Here is a 17,010-nt window from a genome sequence, read left to right as displayed (position 1 = left end):
GACCGAATCAGGCCGTTCAGGAAGTCCTCGCAACTATTTGTTGTCGGCCGAGCGTATGAGGGGGCAACCAGTTTCCACCCAGCGCCTTTCCCGCTGGATCACCTCGTGCATACGCACGTGTTACGACTTGGCGGGGGTTCCCCCGCTGCCTATCATAAAGGCGCATTCTATGAGAGCGCAAGCCTCGTCGGCTGCCTATGTAGCCCACGTACCTATCCAGGACATATGTAGGGCTGCCACGTGGTCTTTTGTCCACACCTTTTCCTCGCACTATGCGATCGTCTCCCAAGTACGGGATGCTGCAGGGTTTGGTAGGGCGGTACTTCGTCCCGATAACCTTTAAATTCCTACCCACCTCCATCATATATAGCTTGGAGTCACCTACTGTGGAATACACAGGAGCAATCACTCGAAGAAGAAAGGACAGTTACCTGTTCCGTAACTGGCGTTCTTCGAGATGTGTTGCTCCTGTCTATTCCACATCCCGCCCTCCTTCCCCTCTGTCAGAGTTGTCTGGCAAGAAGGAACTGAGGGTGGGGGGAGTGTGCAGCTCCCCTTATAGCGTGATATAGAGGCGCCACTCCAGGGGTCACAGCAGTGCTCCCCTCTTACGGGTACTGCTAAGGGAAAAACTTCCTGCACCGGTGCACGTGGCGAGCATGCACACCTACTGTGGAATAGACAGGAGCAACACATCTCGAAGAACGCCAGTTACGGATCAGATAACTGTCCTTTTCTGACTATACAGATAGCAAATTATGATCCATAAAATAGTTCAGTTTGTATTGCAGAGGAATTAAAAATGGATTAAAGGAAATTAAACTTTTGTTCTTTATCTTAAATATTTTCTGGTACTGGTAGAAATTAAAAAATGTTCTGCCTGTTTGTAGTGTTAGATCAAAACAGGTTATTATAAATATGGGCTTTAAGTGTTGTAAATTCTAGGATTTATACAGCTGCAAGATTTGTTCCAGTTGACAGCTGTTGCTACAGTGTATTCCTCCCCTTCATTTGCATTGTGGCTTTGTTAATGGCTAGTCAAGTGAGAATTGAATTAAAGCTAAAATGATTAATATGCTTGCACTAAATGATCAGTTGAAGAACCATGAATAATCTTATATTTGTTTTTTGTACAGTAATGTTACAGCCTTTTGACTATGACCCAAATGAGAAGAGTAAACACAAGTTTATGGTACAGACAATCTTTGCGCCACCAAGCACTTCAGATATGGAGGCAGTGGTAAGTAAACATATTAACATGAATATGCTGCCTGCTTAAAATTCAGTTTCTGCTGTAATAGGTAAACATGTTATGTTCAAATTTAAGTAATTCTTACTCCGGAACAAAACTCAACAGACATTTTCTGAAGAACTCTCTGACTACTGTGAATAAGTGATCCAAGGTTTTGAATCACAAATGCAAAATCATGTCATTAGTGCTTCTGACTTGCTTAATGAGTTTTGTTTGAAAGTTATTTATGGGGCTTGGTGAATAGCAGGCAAATTGAATGTGAATGACGCTCGGATGAATTAGTTTTGGGTATTACAGCATGGGCCTACTGATCCTTGCAGTCAGTTAACAGATAGTAAACAGGGTTAGTGTGAAGGAGTTCAAAGCAAGTGTGAAGTGGCAAGTTCTAACATGAGAATGGCATTATTGGATGTGAAAGAAGTTCAGCTGGGACAGAGTCTAATGGGAATCAAAATAGTCTGGTGGAGAAGATAAGCCGCCTTCTATAGGAAGACCAAGAAAGCAAAAATATGCACAAACTACAAATTCACTTTCCATTCTTGTAGAAGTAAGCACATACCTGAGGTTGAGCTGACAGATACGATTGTTGGGATATGTACCCTTTAGTCTTTGAAGTACAGGTGTTTTCTGGAAAGCATTCAGAGCACAGAGTATATAAGGGCTGTGTGGTCCCAATACCTTAGTTATTGTCACATTTAGCTGTTAGTGCAAATGATTTTGCCCCATGCCTAAAGATCTCAACTTGAATTTTCCCAAGGCTTTCTCTTGTATATTTCATGTGTATTTGTTCAGTTTAGTTTAGTTATTGTTATAGTGGTACTAGGAGTTTTAGGCTTCTCATCCAAATTTTTTGAACCATTGCACAGGTAGGCTTGAGTCCATCTCATTCTTGGCATCAGGAGATTTCTAGTCAATGCAGTTTTCAAAGACCTGGAGAAGATGCACCAGTTAAACCTGGTCATTTCATACCTCTCCAATATTCCTAGGGAGCATGCTGATGTACACTAGCTGTTTGATTTACATGGAGGAGGTCCACTTTCTAGATAGATGCTTCATGTACAGGACTTGTATACCTGGGGCCTACCTGGATATATAGACACAAATCCAGGCTTTCCTCATGATGCAGGAATTAGGATTCAAGGACCCACAACTAACTTCAGATCAAACAGTTGGTTGTGCTATTCAGAAATTCCCAAGTTCTGAAAGCTGGCTCAAAAGACAGATTACCCACTAAAGCCATGTACAACTGGTGCTGGAGAAAGAACTGATCTGAGCTGGTTGATTCTAGGACCCCCATTGATACTGGAATGTTCATCAGCACCGTAGAAGCCTCTTTTCAAACATGGATTCCGTGCAGTGACTGGATCCCTAAGTATTAGGGATTCCCTCATTGCTAAGGAACCCTGAAGGTTAGGAGCAGTGCCAGGATCCCATTGGATCCATCTGAGTCCTCAGCCAAGGCTCAATTCCTGTAGAGGTGTTTATCCTGTTCTCTGCTCCCTTTAAGAGTAAAGATAAGAACACTAACACTGAGGGCTGGTCCACACTACCCGCCTAATTCGGCAGGTAGAGATCGATCTTCTGGGATCGATTTATCGTGTCTCATCTGGACGCGATAGATCGATCCCAGAAGCGCTCCCCCGTCGACTGCGGAACTCCTGCTCGCCGAGAGGAGGAAGCACTGTCGATGGGGGAGCCTGCCTGCGCCGCGTGGACCCGAAGTAGGTACTTTTAGTTCGATATAGGAAACGTCGACTTCAGCTACGCTATTCTCGTAGCTGAAGTTGCGTTTCCTATATCGATCCCCCGCCCCAGTGTGGACCAGCCCTGAGAGATCTTGTGTGCTGGAGCACTGTCTTCTAGGAAGAAAAGCTACCATCACAGATCCAGGAAGTGGTGGATGGTCCATATTTCTGGAGATTTGTTCCACTACTGTTAGTTCTGAAGGGTGCTCTAACCTCAAGGCCTCAATGTCTCCTTCAGGAGGCAGAGAGAGAGTGAGTCCCCCTGGCCCCAGGGATCTGGTAACCATGTGCCTTCAGATCAGGGAATGGGTCTGAGGCTCTTGCCACTGGTGCTGGTTCCAAGAACTTCCTTGGTCAGCCCTGGTGCACTCCCAAGATGCTCACCTGGGTAACTCAGAGTAGACAAAAGGGCAAAGGCCAGAAACCAGACTAAATTCACTAGAGCCCAGCAGGCTTGTACTGTATCTCCTTTTCCTCAGAAGTTGAAGGGTTCAGTATGGCCTCTTTTCATCAGAAGTAGTCATAATCCTCCAGATTTTGTTAAAGCTTCTGGAGAGTTTAGCCAGAATCTACCTCAGTGGAGCTCCCTGTCTGTTTTTTGTCCCAAACCCATGCTCTGTTGGATCCTGGTTGCATGGATTATTGGCATTATCCAGGAAGGATATAAAAATTCACTTCTGAAACATTATTTTAAATTACCATCCTTGAAAATACACTAACTCTCAATACCCCTCTGCTCTAAAGCTGCAGAAAATTAATCACTTTGATTGTCAAATGTTGTACAGCCAAGTTTAAATGCCTCTGGAAAAAAGGGGGGGAAGGGATTTTTATGGAATATGGCTTTTTCAAACTCTGATTCTGTTTATCTGTAATGCTTTCATCTCTTAAGATAATTTCAGAAGCCCTCTTAGTGCAAGGTAAATCACCTACTGCAGCAAACCTCAGATCTGTTTCCACCTCCATAGAATTATTTACATGCACATACCAAGTACCACTGCTTAGTTTGGACTCTAGCAGAAGTCAATATTTGGAGTAACCTAGGGGTGCATGGAGTTTTACAGACATTTAATGTTACAGAACTTCTTCCCAAACTCTGTCATTCTTTAGGAGCTTTTCAATATGCCTGTTTGTCTTCCCTTTAGCTTTTTTTAAACAAATTGATTGATTAAAACTTGCACAGTTTTAAAAATATTATAATATTTTAAAGAGTACCTCTCTTCTCCACATCACCATTAAATTACCATTTTCAAAGTGTTCACTTTGATTATTAAAAATTGTATGTTGTCTTCATTTTTTCTTTAGGCATCCCTTGAGCATAGTTATCTGTAATGGCTGTTTTTTGAAGATGAACACCTCAACAGATTCTTCAACCAATTTCATTCCAACAGAATTGAGTAATCTGTAACTGGTTAATATTTTATTGTTTTAAATGTTGTTCCCTTGGGAATAATTTGATCTCCAATTCAGAGGGAATTGACTTTTGGAGTATTGGGCCATTTTTCTGCAGCAAAGTGGGTCAAGATATGCCCATGCTGGAACCAGCAGCTCAAAAATTGAGCCTAGGGAATTGCTCTGTGTCCATACACAGGAGCAGGAGACCCAAGGGCAGTTATTTGTTGAGGTGTATATCTTTGTAGAACAATTACAGGTAAGTAATTTTTAAAAAGTGTTTCAAGATGGAGGGACATGAAGTAGCCACCAGAAAGCTAGGTTGTTGTCTGAACTGCTTTTCTGTCTGGCTAGGATTATAATTTGTTTGGTGTAAACTAACTTTGAAATATTAAATCTATTCCCAAAAAATCAAGTGGCTTATGAAAGACGCACCGTGTATTTAAAATGAACATCCAAAAAATTATATCTTACATACTACAATTTTCCTCAACTCATTTATAGAAAATCTTGATATATCACAGGGTTTCAATATCAGATCAGTGCTGAGTGGTGCTTAATAATATTAGTGTCCTGGGATGCCTTTATAAACATTCTTTATATTCTATTTAACAGATAAGACAGTATGTAATACCTCTTTGTATTCATTAGTGTCATGGAAACACTTATTTCTATTTGGGAGTGATTTGACTAAGCTCTGCCCCCTAGTGGACATATATAATTTTTGTGGCTGTTCTGAATCTTAAAGCTTGTAGGGGGCCATTTTTGTTTACCATTCTTAGGAGGAAGTCTTGACTGTTTTTTAAACTTTAAATGCTTACTTAGCCATAAAAAGGGTGTTTGGCAGCAGTAGAGGGTTGGGAATAGTTGTGGATGTTTTCAAGAATTGCAGCTGACATCTGGAACTCAGTAAGCCTAAGACATATTTTAAGTGGCAGTATTTTAAATACCAGTTATCTGGAAGGAGGGGATATTCCAGCCTTTCTTATAATTGGGTATATTTGACAGTGTACTATAATTCAGAATGTTTATGAGCTGCTATGAAATATTTCTATAGGCCCAAACAGTAATGTATTAAAAGCTGCAAAGTGGTAATTTTAATTCAGAAATCTAGGGTAAGGAGAACTAATTGATTCATAGATTCCAAGGCCAGAAGGGACCACTGTGACCCATCTAGTCTGATCTCCTGTAGTAATAAAATTACTCTGAAAGGTGTTTTTGAAAATATAGTATCATGTTAATGAGGAGATAATACTGCCATTATAAAATACAGTACAGACTTTTTTCTGTATTTTAGCAAAACGTCTTTTAGTTCTTTGCTTTTAAAATCAAAAGTTGCTTCATAATGTTGCCTGTTTTTCATCTTTATTTCCAGACTTTAGTTTTACACATCTCTAGCTTCCATTATTCATTATAATTTGTAGAATAGTGGTGATGAGAATTGTTTAAAAGCTAGAGTCTGAAAATTGTAGCTGGAAAAAAAGGCAATATTCAAACTTGAGTATTGAGAAGGTATAAAAGCAAATCACTTAGGAAATGTTTGGGTTTGGTTTGCATGAACCTTGTACGTTAAATAACCATAAAAATTGTCATTTTAGTGGAAAGAGGCAAAACCGGATGACCTAATGGACTCCAAATTGAGATGTGTGTTTGAAATGCCCAACGAAAATGATAAACTGGTAAGTCAGAAACTAAGTGATGTTATATTAGCCTTTTAAGATCTTGCAGCAATTTCAGTTTATCGTGGATCTGAGTGTTTTTAAAGATGCTATGATAATAAACATTGTGCTGAATGTCCCAGATACCAAAAGTAAGAAAATTAGCAAACGGGTAACTTAATTTAAAAAAATAGTTTTTTCTTAACCCCTAAACACATTGCTAGCTGGCTTTTTGCAGTCTTTCACTACATATGGTTTTACAAAATCTGAACATGCTCTTGAGATAAATGGTTAGCTCTGAAATATTGGAGCCATATTTTTTAAAAGCAACCGAACTTACCCTGTACTATTCTCCATTGGGGTTCTTGTATTTTTATACCTCAGTATAGTACAGGCTATGTTGTCTAATGCAAGAGTGTACTTGTCATCTAACTTGAATAGGCCTGGAAATAGGGGAAGGAAGGCAAATTTAACATTTATTTGACAAGTGTCCCTCTTTTATCCTATAGCTTTTATTTCATAGTCCCACATATTCCCCTTTAACTTAATTAACTTTACCATTCTGGTGAGGAACTGAATTCGTATATACTCAATCATAAGCCGGTTCGTTTATAAGCTGACACCCCCTCCTCCCCCCCAGATGGATAAGTAAAAATGGAAAATAATTCAGGGGTCAGCAAACTTTGGCTCCTGGGCCATCAGGATAAGCCGCTGGTGGGCCGAGATGGTTTGTTTACCTCGAGTGTCCGCAGGCACGGAGGTAAACCTAAGTAAACAAAGTGTCCTGGCGCGCCAGCTGCTTACCCTGACGGGCCGGGACAGCAACTGGTGGGGAAATTTTTTGGGGGGGAGAAGCTGGGGGTCAGGGGAGTAACCCCTGTGACCACCCCCCACATGACCCCACCCCTAGCCTGGGACACCCACACTCTCCCCATCCCATCCCTTCCCACCTTATCTGGGGAGGGCCAGGGGAGGATGTCTTTGGCCTGGCTGGAGCTGCTCCGGCAGGCTGGGCAGCCTGCTCTGGTGGGCCAGACTGGGCGGCGCAGCCGCAGCATGTTCCAGCGGGCTGGACCGGGCGGCACGGCCGCGGCGTACTCCGTCAGGCCAGGTGGCGCGGCCCAGCCTGCTCTGGGGGGCGGGACCGAATGGCACGGCTGCAGCCTGCCAGCCCCAGAGCTACAGCTGCTTCAGAGGCTGGGGGGAGAGCAGTGTGGCCAGAAGCGAAGAGACTCTGGCCCCGCCTCTTCCCTTCTGGCTCTGCTGGCTGTGCAGCCTCTTCTTACTCCCTCTGTTGGGGGGAGGGGCTGTGTCCCACCTCTCCCTCTCTATACCCGTTCATAAGCCGACCCCCTTCTCCGGTGCTTCCCTTTTTTACAAAATAAAAATTCGGCTTCTGAACAAGTATATACGTACTTAGTATACAATTAGAGAGACAAGGTGGGTGAGGTAATATCTTCTATTGGACAAACTGAAGTTGACCTGAAGTAGAGGTCAGTGTAGCTCAAAAGCTTGTATTTCACTAACAGAAGCTGGTCCAATAAAAGAACACCTACCTTGTGTCTCTAATATTCCTGGGACCAACATGGCTACAACAACACTGCAAACATGAAACAGGAAATTGTTATACCATATTAAGTGAACATACTGGTGTACAGTTGGTGAGCTGTGCTAAATAAGCCTTTGCCTCGGAGGAATAACTTTCTGTGGATACAGTTATTACAAATTGTGGTGTGGCCCTTACAGATGGTACGACGTTTAGAATTTGTGAGTTTTAAGAATATCAATAGATAAATATTGCATTAATTTTCAGCCCTCATTTTGATACTTTAATATTCTTGGCTGTTTCAACAGATTGGGTAAACAAATGAGACTTTTCAGTATTATGTGCAAGACTTCTTTCATACACTAAAACTTTATTTGAATATTAATGAAAGTATTGATGTACATTTAAAAATGAACTTTAATCAGTCATTTCAAACCTGTAATTTTGAGTTCAGTTTTCCTCAAAAAGGAGGTGCTGCACTTGGGCTTAGTACAGATACTCTTGGGCCCTATGTACATCTTTCAGGTCAGCAGTAAGGAAGGGAAATACAGATTAGAAAGATGCAACTTTTTACCTGTCTGCACCAAAATCCATTCAAATTGTGTGGCAGATGGTAATTTCAAGCTGTGTAAATTGAAGAAGCCCTGTCCTCTCTGCACTGTCTGACATTCAAAATAACAATTTGCTGTCAGTTACTCAGAAATTACAAGGGAGCAGGACTTTGAAGAGTAGAACTCCCAGGCCTGTGTATTGAAAGCATGCTACCTCAATATTGTCAATTCTGATTTGGGAACTGTCTCTGCATTCATAAGCCTAGGCAGGGGTCTTGCAGACAACAGCCTCATTCATTTCAGAGCCCTAAGAACCATCCATCTTGTCCACGGAATGAGGCAGAAGTTCATTTGAAAAAAATAGTATGTGGTGATATAATTAAAGTCTGCATTATAATGGATACACACACAAAGGGGTCAAATGAAGGTTGCAATTAATTGTATAAAACTTTTTGTACTTGGTACCTTTATATTACTTATTGTACATAATGTTTGTTTTTCTGAGTAGCAGCGTGGGGTTGCAGAACCTAATCCTTTAGCCGTTGATTTAGTCACTCCCTTAAATCTTGCAATGAGAAAACTGCCGAGTACTGAGGGTATGGCTCACCTGCCACCTCAGGATTTACCTACACCAGGATACAAGTATTTCACTCCAGTGAGCAGCAACTTTCTTCAGACACCTGTCAGTTATAGCCAGAAGATTGACATGAAGGAACCAGTCAGTGAGGTCAGACAGCAGAAGAAGCAGGTTTGTTCCTGGGAGCTAAAAGCTATAGAGCTCTAGTGGAGTTTGTGTGTTTTAAAGCAATTCCTAGTTAGCTCGCAAACCAGCAATAAACTAAGTGCCATATCGTGCTCTCCTCACACAAGTAATTTTGTTGAATCTAATGGGTACTACCTATGGAAGACAGCAGGATTTGGCCCTTAGGCTCTTTATGACCATACAGTAGAATATGTTGTAAAATGTAAGCAGGTGTAATGAGATAACCAGTAGCAGCTTGAATTGTTACTAATGAAGTTCAGTTAATTATGAAGAACTTTGTTTTTTCTGCATATTGAAATCAAGATATCTTCTGTTTTTACATAATTGCTATATTTAGGGCTTGTCTATACTTACGTGCTGGTTCGGCGGCAGGCAATCGAACTTCTGGGTTCGATTTATCGCGTCTTGTCTGGACGCGATAAATCGAACCCAGAAGTGCTCGCCGTCGACTCCGGTAATCCTGCTCGGCGCGAGGAGTACGCGGAGTCGACGGGGGAGCCTGCCTGCCGCGTCTGGACCGCGGTAAGTTCGAACTAAGGTACGTCGACTTCAGCTACGTTATTCACGTAGCTGAAGTTGCGTACCTTAGTTCGAATTGGGGGGTTAGTGTAGACCAGGCCTAAGTTTAGTTATTTATCATCTTTGTTTGATTTGGTATTTAACTTTCAGACTGCTTACTTGCTATTTGAAGAGGTGCAATAGAGTGGTGACCTAAGTAAAAGTAACTGCATAGTTCATCAGGAAAAAATACAGTAGTGCTAACATAATTTACTATGATATTAAATACTATTATCTCCATTTGTTTTATAATTCCATTTAACTGTATAGTTAATCCAGGTCACCACTGTATGGAATGGTATTTTTAATGTCCACTGGAGATTGTTTAACGTCTAGAGCAGGGATGTGGGAATCTAGACTCCTGGATTATATTTCCAGCTTTGTCACAGTCTTGTTGCGTGACCTTGTGCAATCACTTAACCTCTTTGCTTCTGTTCACCCATATTCAAAATGAGTGGAATCCTTCCTTTCAGAGTTGCTGTGAGGTTTAATCAATATTTGTAAAGTGCTTTGAGCTCCTTGCATGGGAAGCACTCAAAGTTAAAAATATTTTTATTTCCTTATTATACCTCAATCGTTAACAGAACTTGTGTGTCCTGGATTTCATCTTTCTAATTTTAGCCGTTTTTTATTGCTTCCTTTTAATTTTTTTCTTTTCCTTTTATATAAAAATGGAAGTTCACATCTTATGTTATCATTTGGATGCCTGTTGGGTCAGTGTTAACTCAAGAAGTATAAGGATTGGCTTTTTTCTCAGTGGCATTGTGCTAAATGCAAACAATGCTATATTATTGTGCCTTTTAATGCTGTGTTTTGGATGACCTCAGATATGAACTTCATTTGAAATACATTGTAGCAGTAGTTTAATTTTTTCAATGTTTATATTAAGCTGTAAATATTTCTTTGGATCTAGAAAATTAAAATTCTCAGGTTATTCTTAATATTTGCAGAATGATGTAGAAGCAAGCAAATCTGCCCCAGTCCTGAATACATCTAAACAGGATGGACCGATGCCAAAACCACATAGTGTCTCTCTTAATGATACTGAAACAAGGAAATTAGTGGAAGAGTGCAAAAGACTTCAGGCTGATGTGATGAAACTGTCAGATGAAAATCGGCACCTGAGAGTAAGTTCTGTTGTAATGAGTTTCCTATTAAAATGAGTTACTCCTAAACAGGTGATTAAAAGACATGGATTTGTATAGATGCATGCAGATAAAACTTAACTTTTGAAGTTTTTTCTGCATAAAACTTAAAAAGGGGAAATACTTTGGGGAATACTTCTTAGAATGAACAAAGTAGGTACAATTATCTGTATAACAAGGATCATGTGCTATATAATTTTCTTGTTCTCCTAAGAAATAGGGATTGATCAAATGTAGCTATTTCTTCAGCAGCACTGTTAGCTAAGCTATCACTTCTCCTCATCTAAAAACTCCACTTCTGTGTCAATTTCAGAAGTAAGTGAGCTTATTTTTAAACCGGTTTATAAATCATCTAGGAATTATTATTCCATGAATGTGTGCAGCACAAGTTAATGTTAAATGTAAACACTCATCAGTTGTTTATGGTCAGTATCTTTTTCTTTCCACTGATGAGAATTTGAAACTATACCAATTATATATATTTTTAAGATGTAGTGGAATAAGAAGTGCCGTTTTCCAAGGTGGTACTCAAACATCCTGGGTGTCTTTATAGTTTCCACTCCATTACAGCTTTTCATAAAAACTTACTATTATCTGTTTTCACAATATTTTGGGTCTATTTATTAGGTACTCGGGCGCATATAGTTGAGAACCAATGCAACAGCATTGCAGATCACAGAATTTTAGCTTACAAAATCACTTGATTGTTCACTTACTATTTGTATTCAATGTGGTGTTGCTTTCTGCAAGCTTTGTGTAGTAGTAGTAGTAGTAGTATTACTTCCATAATTATAACTTATCAGTACACAATTATATGTTGTCATTGTAACTGTTGGGTATGACAGTTCCTATATTGTCAATAATAACATTTTAATGTATAAAGAAATCTGAAATAAAGCTAACTCCTAAACAGTAGTTGTGATATCAAAGCACATGGGGAAACCACAAAATATAAATATTAGCTATTGAGGAGTTGTTTCATTTACTTAAAATTTTTGTGTAAATTAAAGATGGATTTTCCCGTGTGCAAGATAAGAGTTTTATTACTTTTACTAATAGTTATATACACAAACAGGGTGGAATACATGTGGATTAGGTATTGGAAAAGAGAAATTGTAACTTGATAAATGTACACTTATTTTGAATCTTGCAGTATCTTGATTTTTTTTCAATTTAAAAAGTAATAGTACAGCTACACTTCTAAAATGATTTAGTATGACCTGGTTGAAATACTTACCAAAGAGATTCAGTCTCCTGGTTAAATTTTCACCATTAAGAAGACTATGATTCCATATTCATGAATTTCTTCCATGTGTTCTTTTCAGGAGGAAGGCTTGAGGCTCAGAAAGGTAACACACTCCGATAAATCTGGATCACCCACAGCCTTGGCCCTCAGAGAGAATGGCTCCAATCCTCTTCCTTCACTTCTTGTTGTAATTGCAGCCATTTTCATTGGATTCTTTCTAGGGAAATTCATCTTGTAAAAAGAGAGAGAGAGAGAGAGAAGCATGCAGAATGCAGCTTCCTTTTTTTTTCTTGGCCAGAAAAAGCTCTGTTTACCTACCACTTCATTGGTAGTATGGCCCAAGTGACCATTTTTGTGTACAGCGTCATACAGGCTTTGCCTTTAATGATCTCGCACGGTTAGAAAACACAATATAAAAAAAGACAAACTGTTCGGCTACTGGACAAAATTGTACATTAAATCATCAATAGCAGGTGTCAGTTGCACATTCAGTCCTTTATGAAAATTCATAAATAAAGAATTGTTCTTTCTTTCTGTGGTTTTAATAAGAGTTCAAAAATTGTTCAGAGTCTTGTAAATGTTATTTTAATAATCCTTTAAAATTTTATCTGTTGCTGTTACCTCTTGAAAAATGATTTATTAGATTGCTAATCCCACTTGTTCAGGAATATGACAAGAGGTTTTCTGGGGGGAAATGGTGCCTCTTACTGTGTAAATTTTCTCCTTTACCTTACTTTGCTAATATCATGGCAGAATTTCTTTCTTATCCCTTGTGAGGCGCAGTTATTGGCAGTTTTTCATCCTTACAATCCTGTCCCATGATATTTAGCATTAAAACAGAAATAAAATTAACAGATTTTTCTGCTGGGTAGCCTGTTTGTGTGTGTCATACTTTTAGAGGGATTCCTAACAAATTCATTGTTCATGGTAATTTGCTTCTTGTAACAAATGGATATTTTTCAATTTACTTTCAATCTTTGGCTTAGACTGTTGTATTTGAAGCTTGAAAAAAACATTAAGGGTTCCCATTCTATTTATGAAGTTCTGAACAGTTTTTTGGCTGCTTTCATCTATAGAACAGATAATTATCTAACTTATTTTGAGACATGGAGATAATGTGGGTATCCAGCAGGTATAAATATTGGGAGACAAATGTTTTCAGTATCTGGTTTTTAAATATTTACTTGGATTGTGTGGGTGTATAACAGTCAACCTTCTGTTGCATCTTTGGGTCTGTTGGGTGTCTTCCAGGGGCAGATTCTCCTTTGGTTTCATAAAGAGTACACTATTCAAGTTTACTAATCTATCAGTTCTCTTCGTAACTCCGTTTTAACTGATATTCTTAAATACATTTTTTTTCTATTCAAACACCCATAATGAATTTCCATGATGCAGTGGAGTTGATGTTTGCTGAGCAAGCCTCAATTATTTAACTTCCCCCCAAAAAACCCAAAAAAACAACAAACAAAAAAACTTTCATGCAACTCTTGGCAAATTTACCTGTTATTAACCATATATATCTAAGTTTTAGAGAATGCATTTATTGGGTCTGAAATGCTTCCCTGCACTTAATCTTACGTCTTGCCTCATTTCTGATATACAGGTCATAAAACCAAGTAGATGGTAGTATTGGAAAAAAATATATCCATACTTCTGACCAAGCATAATCCAACACAGGGAATTACTTGTAAAATGACAAATTCTGGAAGGGATATACTCCTGTAAGCAAAATTGTGTATGTACTTGGACAGCTTGACTTGATGTGGTGCAGCTAAGTGTGTTAGACCTTGGTGTATACACACATTGTGTAGCTGAGAAAAATGTTCTAGGGAAACATTCATTATCTTGATTGCCTTTGATTTCTAGTGCTTTTTAATGAAAAATATAATTACATCATGTTCTGTCATTGCTATCTGTGGTAAACTTTTATAAAAACATCTTGCATATGTACAAGGAAGACAACAAAGAAAATACAAATAATGCTTATCCTTTCACTTAAAAGCATGCAAGTACAGATGTTTCCATTTGTATGTTCCAGTATCTGCATTCAAGTCTCCTCTCAGCTTAATGACTGGAAAAATATTCTAAAGTCTTGATTATTTTGATTCCATTGATTCAGAAACCAATACAATTCTCCAACTTGTGCTCTGTCAAAATGGTGATACATCTGACTGTATAAGCCTGTTCCTTAAAGGAAAGCTGATAACATGTAACAAAAAAGCTATAGTGTGCAGGATGTAGTTTGCTTCAGACAAAGCAATCATAAACTAGTGTATGCAAAGATTTGTAATAATGCCCAGCATTTTCAGGGCTATAGAGCAGAGAAAGTCATTTCTCAGTGCCGCCCATTTATGTTGGATGTCTGGCATCAGTACTTTAGAATGGAAAAGGGCACCTATATTGAGATAAAAATGATTATAAAATCAGCCAATTAATATGAATTTTTATAAATACAAAGCAGCTAGAAATTGTTATGCTTGAAGTAATATGTGCAGACTAAAAATGCAAACAGGCATCGTAACAATATACATAACATGAGGTGCTCCTGATATAAGGAGACTCTTTTGGTTTCCAGTAATCCTTCATAGCTGTATATAAAATGTAATGCTAAAACTATTTTGCTCTCAGGAGTGACTTTGGATGAGATCAACTGTATTCAGTGAATTATGTAATATGGATTAAATTGTTTGTCTGTTCCTGAAATGGTTAGAACTTCTTAATTTGTGTGCCTGCTTATTTGTGTATGTCAGCATGGGGAAATATAATCCCCACTGCTAATAGTGAGAGTACGGTTAAATGATAAAGGCCATAAAGTCATGTATGAAGTTAAATGCACAATTTCCCCAACTTTTTTTAGTTTAATGGAGAACACAGATTGAATTTTTGCTTGCCCGCTAGGGCAAGATGTTAACAAAAACCTCTTGATCCCAAATACATAGTACAGTATGTTAAGTTTTTTATGGATATAGCACTTTAAAAAATGTATAACACTTCAGAAATTCAGCTAAATAGAAAATACTTCATTGTCTTTTAATGCATTTCTGTAGTAATTTAGATCCCAAATTTAACCTACTTCAAAATTACTATAGTAAATAAATTAGTCTACCACTTTATCGAGCACATTAAAAAAAATACTCTGCAACCTGTACCAATGTGCAATCTTTTTATGCATTCCTACTGCTTCTCTAAAAGCAGTTGACAAGCGCTGTCAGTCAGTCTTGCATGTTCCTGCTATGATTGAAGCGGATGTGCATACAGGAAATAAACCAACAAAACACTAGCTTCAGCTCTGTTAGTGTCTCTCAGGGGGCAAAAGGCCTTTGCCAAATGGGAAAGGATAACATCGGTAAGCAAAACTTATTATAAAGGTTTTAAGGGTATTACAAAGCATAAAGTGTTAATAAACTATTAAAAATGTGACAGTGTCTTTTTTGTTTTGAGACTTACTGATTCGAGTTTATACAGTAGATCTGTGTTTCTGTGCCAAATAGGTGTACCTAGTTTGCTGTACAGCTTGCCATACTGCCTTGTTTGTTATAGCTAATGTTGATAAATAATTTAAGCATAAAGTTAGCAGTAAACTGTTAGTGATCAGTTTTCACATGTTGGCTAGTCAGACACAGTAAACAAACTAAAAATATACTGAGTGTTGTGGTAAAAAATAACATACCTTCTTTTGTATTTATATTGGAACCCTCTGGGCTTATCTGTTTGCTTTTATACTCATCTAACAGCCTTCTGACCAAGGAGGTGAAGAAGATGGAGTCTACTGCTTTAGTAAATAGCAAAGTCCCCCTGTAGCACTTTCTAGGAGTCTAAATTGCTTCATAAATCCAGACTGCCTCTGATTTACTCCAGAATATACCACCTCTCACTGTGAGGTATTATCCTCTTATTTCACAGAAAAGATCATACGCAGCCAGGCTAAAATGATAGACCATGAAGTCATGTATGAAGTTAAATGCACAATTTCTCCAACTTTTTTTAGTTTAATGGAGAACACGTATAGACAACCAAGACCAACAAGCAGAATCCATGAACAAAAACACAAAACACTCTTTTCAAGAATTAAATCAATTCCCACAAGTAGAAATCATTATTTCACTATTGATGGCAGTTGGCATATAATCTTTTGCAATTGACCCCCGCCTTTCCTGGATGTTAAAAGATAGAACCTCCATTTTCTAAGCAAGCAAATCAAAAAGATAGCAAATAATCTCTGCTGTCCCGTCAGCTGTCACTCTAAGCTCCTTCAGTTACACTTCAGGCTGGGGCATAGTACAGAGATAGCACTTGTTACTTTGGATGACCTATCCATAGACAAAGGAATTAACATCCATACTTAACCTGCTGGACCTTTGTGGTATTTGGTACCATAGAGTCACCAAATGTAAGTGTCCTGTCTTCAAGAAGCTGTATGGTTAAATGGAAACGTCCTGAAATTGCTTGGGTCCCTCCTTTCAAATGGAATCTAGTGAATCGTGAATTACTGGTCTGCCACCTCCACAGTGCTTGCCTATTGAGTCCCACAATGCAGGTATCTCCTTATCTTATTCAACATCTGTGTGAAGCCATTGGGAGAGCTGGTGAGACAACAGAGGCTCATGTGTGGATAGTACACAGGTGCCATCCAGCTCCACAGCACTTTTCAGTTAAACATAAACAGCACCCTTTCCCAGCTTTTTAAATGCTTTGCTGAAGTCTTATCACCTGGATGAAAAGCAGCTGGCTACAGCTGAACTCATGCAAGATGGAGGTGCTGCTATGGTATCTCATCGCCCATGACCAAGGGCATTTGCCCTTGTATTGTAAAACCTGTGGTCCTCAGTGCTACTGGATGTCTAAACAGCCACTTCCATCTATGGCAAAAGATTGTATCTCATTTTATATGATACAGACCTAGCCATTGTGCTCTGCATTCATGTCCTCCTGGCTTATTTGTTGCAATTCATATCTAGGAAGGAAGCCACGTGCTCTCATAGCTACAGCTACAACTAGTACAAAACACAGCAGCCCATCTTAGCAAGGACACTGAACAAATCACTCCCAGTGTTCGTATCTTTTCATGGGGTTGGTCACAGCTTCTTGAGAGAAACCACCTCTCCCTCTTTGACTGACTTGCCATCACAGCTATATTCTACTAGTATAGTATAATAA

At 38.9% G+C, this 17,010-nt stretch overlaps 1 protein-coding gene across 1 annotated transcript in view; it reads left to right on the top strand.

Annotated features, from left to right (window-relative positions):
• Positions 1-15,273, top strand: part of VAPA (VAMP associated protein A) — a 45,194-nt gene extending 29,921 nt beyond the window's left edge. The window contains exons 3-6 of the mRNA XM_024200839.3: positions 1,137-1,240; positions 5,985-6,065; positions 10,413-10,589; positions 11,933-15,273. Coding sequence (XP_024056607.1) covers positions 1,137-1,240; positions 5,985-6,065; positions 10,413-10,589; positions 11,933-12,091 — 521 coding nt within the window. The 3' untranslated portion in view covers positions 12,092-15,273. The remainder of the gene's footprint in view (positions 1-1,136; positions 1,241-5,984; positions 6,066-10,412; positions 10,590-11,932) is intronic.
• Positions 15,274-17,010: the final 1,737 nt, after the last annotated feature.

This window comes from Terrapene carolina, unplaced genomic scaffold (assembly GCF_002925995.2).
Source record: "Terrapene carolina triunguis isolate 2854851 unplaced genomic scaffold, T_m_triunguis-2.0 Scaffold58, whole genome shotgun sequence".
In the NCBI taxonomy this organism is placed as follows: Eukaryota; Metazoa; Chordata; order Testudines; family Emydidae; genus Terrapene; species Terrapene triunguis.
Note: the sequence above shows the minus strand (reverse complement) of the source record. Positions and strands in the feature narration are given on the sequence as shown.